Source organism: Seriola lalandi, unplaced genomic scaffold (genome assembly GCF_002814215.2).
Source record: "Seriola lalandi dorsalis isolate HSWRI2012SDOR001 ecotype SW California unplaced genomic scaffold, Sedor1 jcf7180002054474, whole genome shotgun sequence".
Lineage (NCBI taxonomy): Eukaryota > Metazoa > Chordata > Actinopteri > Carangiformes > Carangidae > Seriola > Seriola lalandi.
Window position 1 is genome coordinate 973250 of NW_019525027.1, and position 14717 is coordinate 987966.

General features: G+C 43.7%; 1 protein-coding gene across 1 annotated transcript in view; it reads left to right on the plus strand.

Annotated features, from left to right (window-relative positions):
- atosa (atos homolog A) overlaps positions 1–13490 on the plus strand; it is a 30053-nt gene extending 16563 nt beyond the window's left edge. The window contains exons 2-12 of the mRNA XM_023411958.2: positions 2888–3072; positions 4765–4961; positions 5768–5893; positions 6158–8027; positions 8474–8599; positions 9388–9476; positions 10639–10735; positions 11082–11240; positions 11384–11452; positions 11882–12081; positions 12191–13490. Of these exons, the coding sequence (XP_023267726.1) occupies positions 2888–3072; positions 4765–4961; positions 5768–5893; positions 6158–8027; positions 8474–8599; positions 9388–9476; positions 10639–10735; positions 11082–11240; positions 11384–11452; positions 11882–12081; positions 12191–12344 (3272 nt within the window). The 3' untranslated portion in view covers positions 12345–13490. The remainder of the gene's footprint in view (positions 1–2887; positions 3073–4764; positions 4962–5767; positions 5894–6157; positions 8028–8473; positions 8600–9387; positions 9477–10638; positions 10736–11081; positions 11241–11383; positions 11453–11881; positions 12082–12190) is intronic.
- Positions 13491–14717: the final 1227 nt, after the last annotated feature.

Consider the following 14717-nt stretch of genomic DNA (forward strand, 5'->3'; position numbering starts at 1 on the left):
AACACCGGACTTAAATCTGATTATGTTGATGATTGAAATGTTTTCTGTTTGTATTTCTTAAGTAGTGCTAGTAGCTGCTCTGGTACTTCTCTAACTGAATGCAAGGGGACTAGTAGAGAAAGAGAGGAGAGCAAGGAGAGATGTCTCACAAACACATGAATTCAAACGTTCAAACATAAATTGATGAGAGACGGATTTCACATTTAAAGAGGTGGAGGGGCAGGAATGAATCTGTCACGGTCCAGTGGGAAAGGGAGGAGGGAGAGGGGGAGGAGGGCGAGGAAAAGGAAGGATTGAACATTGAACCCCGCTTGTAAGGCTTGATTGGTAAACAACGTGGATTGTTACATAAATTCCCAAATTTGTACCAAAGGCAGGATTAAAGGGAGGTGATCTGCCCGTAACGAGTTTAGCGTCCTGCATCAGGCTGAAACAACAACTCCTCTGTTTTTCTTCCCCTTGATAATCATTTTGTTTTTTTTATCATTTTAAGTCATATGTTAAGTGTACCTCTCTTCTTTCATATCTGTGAAAAGTTTTTTTTCCTTCTCTGGCTTTTTTTGTGTCGTTCTGCATCCTGATCACTTTCAAGTCTCCATTTAGGCTGTGTTTCTTTGTCCTGTGCTTCATAGGAATGTTCTATTCAGGCATGACGCCCTAAAGAATGACAGCTCTCATCTATGCGTACACAGGGTGGGCCCCTTAACTAAATCCGCCATCACTAGTCCTTTGTCCTGTGCTGCACATGTGTGTATGTTGCTGTGTGTGTCTGTGTGTTTTGTGTGTCTTCAGTGGGTTCATGTGTTTTGGTGATGGTGAGTTTGTTTGTCACTGTGCCTCTGTTTGTTGGTGTTCATGTGTGTTTTTGTCCTGTTGGTCGTGTTTTTAAATGTATGTGTTCCTGGGTTTGGTTTTCCTAGAAAGCAGCAATCTGACACCCAATGTGCACACATGATTGGGTCTCTGTGTGTGCGTGTGTGTGTGTGCATGTGTAAGGGGGGTTAGGGTAGCACACCATTCCTCAGAGGCTGTTTTCCCCTTGCTCCATTAATCACTCTTTTACTTCCCTCCCTTCATCCATCCATGCTTCCTTCCTCTTTTGCTCCTTGCCTCCCTCACAAAGTGTACCTTTAGCCCAAATCCAATGACAGCATCTTCCTTTCCCAGTACAGACTGGGTTTGTACCTTAACCCAAGTCCTCGACTGTAATCCAGTACATTCAAGCCAACCATCACGTAAAGGCTCAGGAAATAAACCCTGTGACCTTGAATCTTGACCTTTGTTGTATATTACTCCCTCTCTCCTGTCCCTCGCTGTCTTTCGCTCTCTTGCTGTTGGTCTCTCCCTTTGTTTCCCATTCCGGCCCATATAGAAGAGGAGATTGTCCCTGAATATAGCCTCCCTCTCCATCTCTTTCACCCTGCACGTATTCAGCCTACAGCTGGCTAACAGACCCCCTTCATCCCCTCCCTCCTTCGTCATGTTTTGTGTTGGAGTGCGCCTCTCTCCACGTGCAGCAGCAGCTCAAAGGCATGTAGGAGGAGTTCCCTGAGAGGAATGTGCGTGACTGGCTGGCTGGCAGCAATACAGACACACACACACACACACACACACACACACACACAGCAGCAGCTTATAGCTCACACTTCTGCAGAGCCAGCTGAGAGGGACACTGTTCTAGCCAGCCCTGCTCTGATGGGAGGAAGACAGGGTGTGTGCATGTGTATGTGTTCTTGTAGGGGACCTGAGGACCAAAATTATCAAAAAAATTAAAAAAGCATGTAGTCGTGACTCCAATTTAAATGAAGGCAGGAGGGGGGGGGGGGTTTGAGATTGTCAGCCAGGCAGCTTCTGTACAGCAGTGTGTTTGCTTGCGTGCTGTGAAGAAAGAAAGTTGCAATTCTCAGCGCTGCTGTGTATCAGCTGACCTCCTGCGGGATTCTGGGAGTTTTCTCTGGAGGAGTACAAGAGATAGACAGCCAAGACAGGCTCCTCAACCCTCTGCTAAAAATATCCCAGTTTAGATCTTAGCGTCAATTATAACACAAACAGATCAGGGTTTGGTTAATGTTGCTGTGGCAGTAGACAAACACATGAGCCACAGCCGCAGATTAGTAGCATTTGACTGGTGACCTAATACACAACAGCCCCCATCAGACCCTTGTAGAAAAGACACAATAAATTCAGTTGTTGTCCCTATCAGTAGTCTTTCCACTTCTGTGTAACTGCTAATTTGAACAGTGTCGGAGGGGAATACTCTATTCGTCAACAGTGACGATTCAGCCCTACTCTGTCCTGTCAGCCCTGTCCAACCCCACCCTACCAAAACTGGTGGAGAACTGGGTAGTGCAGCATAACTTAATTATTTCTGTCCTGTATTGTCCTCATGTATCGAGGTGAGTTTTTGTTTGTACAATTTTTGTCAGTGAGTGTGAATGATGTTAATATCAGTGCTGTCTGTGCTGGTGTGTGTTTGTGTGTTGGTGAGTGTGTGTTTGTGTTAGTGCTGTATAAGAGAGAACAGACAGTGTGTGGCTTCACCCCTGAGCTCAGCTGACATGGAAGGTCTAAATATATTCCTTTGAAGCAGTCAAACTAGAAAACTTGTCATCCGCTGCCTTCCCCCACACCCCTTCTCTAAACAAGCTTTTCTAGCCAAAGTTAAATAGCCACATGCACTTAAACAGAAACCTAAACAATGACATTCAGGCATTCATGTGTTTATTGTGGCAATACAGGTTATTTTCTAATTGCATTTCTATTTCCCCAACATCAGTCACAGGAGGGGAAAATTCACACCCAGCAGAGCCTCAAGTTGGATCCTTGTTTTCTCTCTAGGTCTGAAGCAAAAGAATATGCTGACCTTCTTTTTCTCTGCCTTGTTTAGATGCAACGGAGGAATTTTTCGAGTATGATGCGGAGGAGTTCCTGGTGTTCCTGACCTTACTTATCACAGAGGGAAGGACACCAGAATATTCTGTGAAGGGCAGGACCGAGGGGCTGCACTGTCCGCCGGCCCAGTCGGCCATGCCGCCTCTTCACAAGCACGAATGCAGTGACAAACTGCCCCAGGTAGCACATGTGAACACACATCTGTGTACACAGTCTCTCTTGTCTTCTCTCTAGTAAGCGTGAACAGAAGCCAGTCTCTTCTAGTTTTACTAGAGGTTGTTGCTGCTTCATTTGCGTCATTAAAGTCATGAGCGTTAAGTGAGGCCCAAAACAGGATGCACATTTGATGTATTCTTTATTGGAGATGTTAGTAATAATTACATATTTTCTATAATTTTAACAACATAGCTGGAACTAAGTATCCAACCTTCACTGATCTGAATGTTTAAAATGAAATACAGTTCAGCAACAAACTAAAGCCTCTGAAATGACAATAAAGTTGAATCCACATCTCCTTGAAACAATTCTAACCATAGACTGTATATAAAGATGGACGTAGCCTCCTAGACGTCACCCACAGGTTTCTAAAGAGGAGTTTTGAAGCTCAGAGTGGGCTGCTCCACCAACGTCATGGCAGTACCTGACTCTGCCTAACTCCTGGCTAATACAAAAGTGGGCAAAGAGGTGGGGAGTGTGCTCCACACTTTGGTGCATGCCAGCTTTATAAATAAAAAATATATATTGGCAAGCACACGCTGCTTTTAGCGTCGTTGGCACAGCAGGGTGTCTGGATGTCTTGCTCAAAAGCTAACCCAAGGCTAATTCATTTTCTGGCTTTCTGCTAGTTAATGGGCAAAGCTAACAAGCCAAGTATGGTGAGTACAGACACAGATACCTGCTAATTAGTGCTAACAGATAAATAAAAAAATACTAGAATTTACCTCACCTCAAAATACAGGAGCACAAACTTCCTTTTATGTTTTGTTAGTCAATGAACATCTCAACAAGCCATATTATCTGTTCGATATTTGCATGAAAAATCCTCCAAAAGGCGTCAACGCCACAAACACCGATGAGAGGTCGCGTTCGTGGCTCGAATTAGCTGCAGTGACGCCGAGCAGACAGTTAACTGCTAGACACTGAACAACAAGGCAACTGTGACAGCACCCACCTGTCTCTCGAAGCAGCCACGACCTTCAATTATGCAAATGTACCAGGGGAGTTATAGAAAAATACACACACACACACACACACACACCCCCGGTACAGTTGTCATGATAAGGGACATTGACTAAAGAGACCAAAACCGTTTCCTGTACCAGCCTGTAAACATGTTTATTTCTGCTCTAAAGTTGGACATTTTAACATGAGAATTTTAACAGTCTGGGGAGATTGACTCACTTTTGGAGCCAGCCTCAAGTGGTCATTCGAGGAACTGCAGTTTTTTGGGACTTCCATGATGGCTTCATTTTTCAGCCTTCGATGTTGCTGCTTGGTTCTGACAAAAACTGGACAATCTATACTTAATGAATGCAAGGATTTATTGCAGGACTATTGTGTTAGACTGCATTAGTTTTAATTAGGTGTACCTAATAAACTGGCCACTCAGTTTACGTTCCTTTTTTCATTGCAACAGCTATATAGAATATCGTATATATATATAGTAAATTTCCATGTTGAAAAGATTTTAATATTGTACTGAGATGCGACCTAAATAAAATCACTGAGAGACTGAGCTTTAGGTGAGGTTCCATTGAGTCACATCTGCTTTGCCCCTAAATGTCAAGGTCCCTGTGTTGACATTCACTAATGAACCCTAACCCTCAACCTTTGTCTGCGGGTGTGTGTGTGTGTGTGTGTGTGTGTGTCCAGTGTCGGCAGGCAAGGCGAACCCGTTCGGAGGTGATTCTGCTTTGGAGGAACAGCATCCCCATCATGATCGAGGTCATGCTCTTGCCAGACTGTTGCTATGGTGATGAGTGCCCCCCGAGTGACCCCATCAGTGACCCGGTCATTAAACAAGATGCTTTGTTGCTGGAGAGATGGACCCTGCAGCCAGTTCCAAGACAGTAAGACCCACGCACACGCACACGCACACACACACACACACACACACACACACACACACACACACACACACAAGCCACACACTTATCTCACTATCTTGGTCATGGTGAGGTTGCACAGTTCATATTTATACTGTATGAGCTGTGCTCAGTGTTCTGACCAACATATAAGTTTGCAGTTTGAAAGAAATACAGTATGTTGTATTTCTGGTGCCTCCTCCATTCATCCTTTTCTGTCTTCAGTTTCCTCAGCTAATGTTTTTCCCATATTTTGTTCATGTAATTTAACTTCATGCACAGAGAGATGCTTGCACAGACAGACCTGGTCCGTGAAAAACATCCATAGAGTTCTTCGAGTTCAGTTGTCATTATTTGCCATTTGCACTGATAAAGACTACATGCACATTGGAATTCTTGGAGCTGTGAAATCCCCACTGTGTGTTCAGTACATTCAAAATTCAGTGCAGGTTTTAGCTATAATTCATGGCATTGCAAATGTGTAAAATTACATAGATTTATGAGTATTACCTTCCAACAGATCCGAAGACGTTCATAAAGTGAAGGCTTAAAATGTTAAAATGAAAATATAATATGAAATAAAATGATAATAAAACAAAAAAAAACAAACTAGATAATACACTTGGCACTCAGAGGGTTAATTAGCCTGATTTTGGCCCACTTTCCTACTCAAATGTGTAGGAACAGGGGACACTGTGCCTGACAAAAACACACACACACACATATATTACTGAACTGTGTTCTCATTAACCTGACATACTGGCTCATTTCCACCACTGTGTTTTTAATAGAAGCGGTGATCGTTTCATTGAGGAGAAGACCCTGCTGTTGGCTGTTCGCTCCTACGTCTTCTTTTCCCAGCTCAGCGCCTGGCTCAGTGCCTCCCATGGCATTGTCCCCAGAAACATCCTGTACAGGTCAGACATAGCACTCACTCAAGACACTGGTGGGCTGAAGGATTTTCACTCAGGCTGTTGGACCAGATTATTAAAGCTGCAGGAAACTTGACCTAGAGTTGGGTTATTTTAGAGTTTATAGGTAGGTGTAAATCTATGTGCACTGTGCTGTTTGTGAATTACAGGAAGTGAAGCTGAATCACTGGAGGCTCTGATAATACTTACATATTTTAAGATGTAAGCATGAACAATGGTCTGTTTATTCAATCCCTCTCTGTCAAACAGGATCAGTGCTGCTGATGAAGAGTTGGTGTGGCAATTCTCCCAGCCGCCTTCAGAGCACATTTTCCCTGTCCCCAATGTATCCCAGAGTGTTGCACTGCAGGTTCGTGTCCAGTCACTCCCCCGACAACCTACCTACCCTACCCTAGCCTGCAGCATCCATACTGGCCTGCCTCCGCTTTACAGCAAGACCCCTAGCCTAAACCCAAACTTCAACAGCCATGGTGGCCTGCCCACCCTCAAAAAGAGCCAGGACCCCAGCAAAGACAACCTCCTTCACAACTCTAACATATACAGCAAGAGTTCCAACTCCATGTCTGGCCTTCTCCTCAATGGATTACCCATTCCTAATCTTCCCATCAACAACATCCCCATTAATAGCCTCCCTCACACTGCTGTGCCACCTTCCTACAGCAAGAAGAGCCAGGAGCCTGGTGAAAACCATGCGTATCAGAACGGAGAGCTTCCGCAGGTCAACATCCCCCAACGTCAGGGTTCACCACTGTTCCATAAATCCTCCCACTCCCCCACACCCTCCCGCTCCACCTCTCCACTTTCCACAAGTAAAGCAGGGAAGTGGTTGTACTCAGCCCTTAATGGTTCATCTGACCCCGCAGTAGAGGACTATGGGTCTGGCACCAACAGCAGTGATAAGTCAAAGGGACCCATCCCTGAGCCACTGAGAGCTTTTAAGAATTTTTCCTTGGCTGAGCCACCCCGCTGCCCCTCCCCGAGGCCTACTGCAAGTGAAACAAACCCCCTGATTGGCTCCCTGCTGCAGGAGAGACAGGAAGTTATCGCCCGCATCGCACAGAGGCTCAACTTCTGCGACCCCACAGCACCGCCAATTCCTCCTGGCCTTTTTGCTTCTGACAACCCTCCCAAAGCCATGTGGGGCAGTAACCATGACGACATAACTGCCAGTAAGACCAAAGAGCCCGAGATACCGCCCTATGAGTCTGTGGGACGTGTGTGGCCCAGCCCCTTCAACACACCCGTGACTGACACTTCTTTCAGCAAACGGGAGAGCTCCTCCCCTAAACCTGCGGCCTGCAGGAAGCTGAGAATGACTGAGACGAAAGACAGAGAGGAGGAGAAGAATGGAGAGAGGGTGAGAGACCGAGAGAAAGAGAGAGACAGGGAGAGGGAGAGAGACAGCTCCCTAATTGCCCAGGCAGTACAAGACATCACTAGACTCATCCAGGAGAGACTGTCTGTCCCCTCTCTGTCGCCCAGGCACAGCAGAAGCAGCAGCCCTCTGCACCACACGCACACAACAACAGTCACTCACACGGTCCGCACATACTCGCACTCAACACACATCCCACAAGCCTCACACACTGCCACCAACGGCTATACCAACGGCCACATACCCAGCCACGAACCTCACAGAGGCAGTACGCACACCGCTGCCACACATGCGCCCGTTTGCACAGACAAGCCCCGAGCTGATCTGGGGACCGAATGCCATTCTCCCAGGGCCCAAAATGGTGCTCATTTTACACTTGAAGAACCCTCATTCAGAGGCCAGTCCCACACCCTGGCTGGTCAGCGTTTACGAACTCCCCCACAGGAAAAGCTCAGAGTCAGGACAGCCAGCAGCCATGAAATCCCCTCTGCCTCCCCCGTCCTCGAAAACAGCCCAAGGAATGCCCAGATTTTTAGTTGGACTTGCAATGATGCCAGCCCAGCCATGAACTGTAACATAAGCCACAACCACAGCAAGCCTCAGCCTCAGCCTCAGTCCCAGATGCAGATGCAGAACTGCGGACAAGCCCAGGCCTCTGCCCTTCAGGATGAGAACCAGGCACCCTCGGAGTCTAGATGCTCCAGCACCTCCAGTCCCGACATGACTCCCCCTCCTACTGTACTGGTAAGGGACTTCTCATCTTAGCGAGTATTGATCGTCCATATGCTTTTGAGTGATCACCCAATAAGTAATCTACAATTGTCCCAGCTGTCACGCCATATTCCTGCTTAAAGTTGGCTTGGTTTAACTGCATTACTTTTAAGTTATGCTACCAGCCATGGCATGTCTGACACATAATCTCTTGTAAAACTCTGCTTGTCATTTCTGCACTTTTTTTGTTATGGATTAAACAAACAAGATAGGATGTGTCAGTGATTTTTAAACATTGACATCAATGTTGTATCGTTGTATTTCCCAGAATATCAAACTATTCCTTTAATTTCATGAGAAGGCATTTTTTTGTGGTGATAAAAATGGCATATGATCTACCAGAATATGATTTAATAAATACAGATGATTACGGTTTACTTGTAGCTTGATCTTAATCTCTCTCCCTCTCTGTGTTCCAGCGTGCTCACAGCCCCTCCCCTCTGCGCCCCTGCAACAGCTGGAAGAAACAGAATCGCCACTCATTAGACGCCACAGCAACCAAGGCCTTCCATCCCTGCACTGGCCTGCCACTGCTCTCCAGCCCTGTAAGACACACACACACACACACACACACACACACACACACACACACACAGTCACACACATGGCTTCACAGTAATTATCACTTTCTGCTTTGTACATTTGTTAAAATGACACCTTCACATACAGGCTTACAGCACACACTCAATTGCTTAGCCATGATTAATAGTCGTAGTCAGTGTCCATGCAGTTGTGTTTGTCATAACACCACACTCACTTCCCTTTACTTCAGGCCATCTGCAGTATTACTCACAGAACTTTCATCAGTTTAAGAAGGAGTCCTGTGAATGTTTGTCATAAAGAGACTTTGAATATCTGGCAGCGGCTTTTATTGCCGTGGGGCTACTGAGTAGTTAGCTGGGGTTAATGTACACACCCAAACACACACACACACATGTAGGCGGGTAAAGCACGTGACTCATCTGTGCCTCATCAGCCAGAGTAAGTTGTTGCACTGACTTTGTTAGATTACCATACTCCTCGATCACAGTTTCCTGTCCTCTGATCTGTCTCACTCACACATGTAAACACTAAAATGTGCTCACACACAACTCTTGGTCTCACAGTTTCACCAACACACAGGTCCACATACAGTATGTTCACAGACATAAAATATAGTTATATGTTAATATTTTGAATGAATGGGATATGTATTTTTCCCTTCATTGAAAACTTCTTTCCTGTGATTTTAACATTTTCAATTTGACAGTCCTACTTTCAAAAAGAAAAAGCTTTAACCTGCGATAATGGGACAGTTTCTCTTGGTTAATCATGTATTATGTGTCTGCTGCAGGTTCCTCAGAGGAAAACTCAAACAGGCTACTTTGACCTGAACACCTCTCTGGCTGGCTGTAAGGGTTTGCCTTGGGCCTCTGGGAAAAGGTACACATTTTCTCACCAGGGATCTCTGTTACTGTAGTTACCAGACTGCAGCTCAGTTTGTCCATGAGGAGAAGGTCAGGGCAGTTTGACAGGATTAATGCAGTTTTAATCACTCTTAAAGGACAAAGATTTTTTTTTTGTTTTACAGTTACCTCCCACATCATCTGTTGATTATAGTACCATCTGGATCCAGTTACTCATACTGTTTATCATCATTCGAAAACCTGCTTGTTCTTCTCACTTTGCAGTATTTCAGCTGTTACTATGTGTAACTGAAAGCAAGCAAAACGCTAATATTTGATTGAATTTTGTTGTGTTTAAATATAAATTATTACTATTAGAGGTTTTTTTTTTGTTTTGTTTTTTTTTACATAACAGCCTGAATTATAAAGGATCTACTGTATATTAGAGAAAACATTTGCTACAGTTAACCACATTCAAACCCTCTGAAACCAACATATCCTTGGACCAACAATAAGATATAGAAGTATTGTTTGTGTGTTGAAAAGACAATAAGAGCGTTGTTCTGAGTGGTAAGGTTAGGGTCAGTCCTGTTCTGCTGACTATTCTTCTCACGCTGCCACCTGCTGAAGCTCTGCTGTACTGTGACTGTATCTAGAATCACACACATTCAGCTTAAAATGGCAGACAGAACTGAACTGGCTGTACATACACAGCGCTTCATGGCACTGCCTACACACAGCAGATGTGGGTGGCAGCTCAGTGCTGCTTTTGATAAAGCAGATGTTTCAAGTGTTTGGCATTCAGGGTTGAAAGTTCATTTCAACCACGGGACAGATTCTGGTCAATATTTGTCATGTTTCTGTGCACGATTTTCTTGTTTTTGGTCTAATAACAATAAATAAATTGCTTGATTAATACATATTTGACCTAAAGATGTCAATGTGTGACCAACAAACACAAATTAGATTTTTTTCTGCTGGTTCCTTCAGTTTGGTCAGAATAGCAAACTTTTTAAGATATTGGCTGATATTACTTTTGTTTACACACAAACTTCAGTCTGAGATCATTCAGTCTCACCCAGGACACAGGTCTATTCAGGCGTGCCAGGAATGCTTGTCATGCAAGCACCTCAAGATGCTCTTTCACACATCACACACTGAAAACAAGCTGATCAGGTGTGTGTTTTTTATCCCTTCAGGGTGTGTCCAAAGAGAGAGGGGTACACAGATGAGTCACAGCAGCTGTTCAGCGCCAGTGCTCCACCTGCCAGTCTCAGTCTGCTGGGAAATTTTGAGGTATAATTCACAAACACCCTCAGAATCATTTGTCTTTCTCCATAGTCATGAATAGCTCAGTTTCACTCGTGCCATTCTGTGCCGACAGAATGGCCACAAAGGGAATCAATTTGGCTGTCACTCCTCTTGAAGGTGGAAAACAGGGACCAGCCATACTATAGTAGCTTGTACATCTTGCCTGATATGTTTGTATTTTCTGTTTTACCCGGTAATTTTGCTCACTGGTTGAAAAACTGAGTTTCTGTCCTTGATGAAAAAGCCAAAGGTCAAAGTGAAAATTGTAGATGTGTTGGGTCATGAGTGGAATAAAATAATGAATGTGTAAAACTGAACTCTGTTTCTCCAGGAGTGTGTGCTGAACTACCGCCTGGAGCCTTTAGGGACAGTGGAGGGTTTCACAGCAGAGGTTGGAGCCAGCGGGTCCTTCTGCCCCAGTCACCTGACCTTACCTGTGGATGTGTCATTCTACAGTGTCTCTGATGACAACGCTCCCTCACCATATATGGTGAGATGATGTTTTTTTCAATCAATCAATACTGTAGTTTTCCTTTCCTAGCCTGCATGACTGAGCCGTGGGCTGAAAGCCATATCTGCAACTGACTGGTACAACTATTCTATGCCTGCTTGTGACATGATGTTTTCTCACAGGGTGTGATAAACCTGGAGTCCCTGGGAAAAAGGGGCTACCGTGTACCTCCATCAGGAACCATTCAAGTGGTGAGGAAACTTCATTTTTTCTGCAAATGTAGAAATGCTATGAAATATTTGTATCATGGTGGACAAATGTCCAAGAACAAAGAGCAGATTACGCCAAGAGACCAAAAGAGAGGGAGACCCCTAGTGGTTATAAAGGAGATAGAGAGAGATTTAGAGATTTACGGGGAAGCTTTAATATATTACATACAGTCTCAAGGTTAGGTTTTATTCATTTGTGGTGATTATACTTATGAAATTAAAGGTGTTTTCCTTTAACTCTAATTAAATTATCCAAATCATATGTGCAGTGTGATGTTCATTTTATGAATTTTTCAAAGCATATAAGGTAACTGTTATGTCTTTATAGATTATTTAAATCTGATGAAGTGAGGTCACAAAGAGTTAGAAACCTGTCTAAATCCTGCCATGCTCTCTGGTTATATCACTCAGACCTTATTCAACCCTAACAAGACAGTGGTAAAGATGTTTGTTGTGATGTACGACCTACGAGCCATGCCAGCTGGACACCAGACCTTCCTACGCCAGAGGACCTTCTCCGTTCCCGTCCGCCGTGACACAAACAATCAGACCAGCAGGAAGCCCCTGACCTTGGGCCAGGGACGCACCTTGCGCTACCTCGTGCATCTGAGGTGAAATAACATTTTGTCTCTACCCAGCAGCAATTACGATTCCCTTCCCTTATTCATCCTCCTTGTTTGTTTGTTTGTTTTTTTTGTCTTCTTCTTCTATCTCAACCAGGTTCCAGAGCTCTAAGTCTGGGAAGATCTACCTCCATAGGGACATCCGTCTGCTGTTTTCCAGGAAGTCCATGGAGGTGGACAGCGGTGCTGCCTATGAGCTCCAGTCCTTCACAGAATCTCCCATTGACCCACCGTTCTCTCCCCGTTGCTGAGGCCTGACTCCTTCCCTCCCTCCCCCACCGGGCAGGCCACTACTGAAGCTTCAATCACACCTCGATGCCAGCGATGGATTCTTGCTCAGCCCATTAGGCTGTGGCTAGTATTGGAAAAGAGAAGAGGTTTAAGGACGGCAGCCAACAAGACTCACCTGGCCTGTGCCCAAAATCTTAAATTTCATCCCTTTTGTCACCCGGAACTGACAAAGGGAGGCTAGGAGCCTGGGAGACTGGTCAGAAATGAAACCTTGTTCCCTGTTAAGTGCACGATTTTGGATCAGAGAGGGGTCAAAGGTTATGGGGTATGCTTCAGATCCTGTTCTCCTGGTTAAGAAGGCCTTGTCAGATTTGATAGGTAGTGATTTTTCCTGCTGTTGTGTGCATCCCCTCCAGCGTCTGGCAGGAGAGAAGAGACCAGTGATTGTCTGCAGAAGCAGTTAGACTGTTAAATTATCTCAACAAGTTTACTCCTGTTTACTCAGATCAAAATGTTAATTGGACTTTTACTTGACATAATAAATAAGTGTTAAAATTTCAATTAGTTTTTTTTTCATAAATGCGATACAAGGCCCTTTTAATGGTAAAAGAATTTGTATTAAATCCTTGAATATTAGATTGATTGAACTGATGGTGAACTCAGCTTTGACCCTGTGATTCCTGAGCCCGGAGCAGAGGGTGTGCATATGGAAGAGGGTGAACTGGGGTGGCAGACTGTCCTGCAACGTCGTCCCCTTGTCCAAAAGAAAAAAACATAGCATGGACCACTAACGAAGTCGAACAAGCAATCAAGCTCGATTCAACTGAAAGCATCACAGCAGAACATCAGAAGTGCACTGTGGATTTTTTTTCTCATTATAACTGGAAATGAAACAGAAAATAGTAATATTCTAATACTTTTGTACTGTTACAGAACCACTTTATTGGAAGTGTCGCAATAGAAAAAGTAACCTTAGTTTAGTGTTTACACATTCACTTTCAGTTTACTTATCATCAGTTTATTTAATATTTAAATTAATATTTCAGTTACTACTTGTGACGTCCGTCATGCTAAGATGATGTAGTGCAAACTGTATATCATAGTATGTATTTTTGACATTAATATTCAAATCTGAAAAAATATATCTATATATCTTCTAAAGCAAACTTGAAATCTGGTCTGTCTCTTTGTGTTTTTAATTTTCCCAGCATTCTTCCTGTTCTACCATTACATCTCCATACAGTCATATAATGGGTTGGGGAGAAGTGGGGTGGGGTGGAAACAACAGAACACAAGGGACTTATGCTGCTATTCAGAAATGAAACATCCAAATATCCCACCCACTCTGTGCAAATAATAATCTCACTGATTTAAAACTCAAAGAAGTGAGAAAAGTACAAATGAGGAATCATGACATTTCCAAACTCTTCGTACATGGCAGGGATTATGTGTGGGATGTGACATTTTCTTCTGATGTCCTCAATTCAAGCATTGGCCAGTAGTCCCTGACTGTATACTAGTTCTGCAAAATACCACCATAAATGTTTTTCAGGCCTGTTCAGATACATCATAAAGTATTACACGTAGATTATGTTAAAGAAAGTATAGATTAAGTATTTCAATTACAAAAGGACTACTAAAGTTTAAAAAAAAAAAAATCTACAGACAGCCAGCACGAGCAGGTGTGAAATGTCAGCCTTCCCATAAATCATTTTAAATACATTTGAATAAATTTTTAATTATTTGAAAAGTGGTACAGTAATAAAGAAACTGAGCTGTGGCACAGACTTATTGTGGCTCTGTGTATTTCTAAATGACAGTATATACTTCTCAAACTTTAATATACTCCACCCATTCTGGTTTGACTCTATGAAGAAATTATGATTTATCAAGAAAAACTATTTTCGCAACAATTTTGCAATTATATGGTGGTAGCAGCAGGGTCAATCTTAAGGGTGCAACCATAATGATTTATCCACAGGCAGTATTTCAATTAAAAACAAATGGTATAGAACAGTCGGTTTTTATTACCATAATTTACTCTGTAGTGGAGAAATACTGAGGAAACCCCTCATCAACCGCATATGTGTGCTGGCAGATCCTGAACACATTTATCATGGCTAATGATTGCCTAAAATACTAAGGCAAAATGTGGGTAAACATTCTTTTATTAGGAAGACTGTATCCATCAATGGTGTTTATAAGTGTTCACACCTATAAACAGTGATCTTGTGCAGCACAGCTCTGACATATTCCCTGGCTCTTAATGCTGGGTGGTGCAGCTTGACATAGCAAACTACAGGGTGTAACACCTGGAACAGCTAACCGCACAGCAGTCTACAGTAACTGACAACAGTAGGTGAGTACTCCTGTCAGTTTAGCACTCAAAGCTT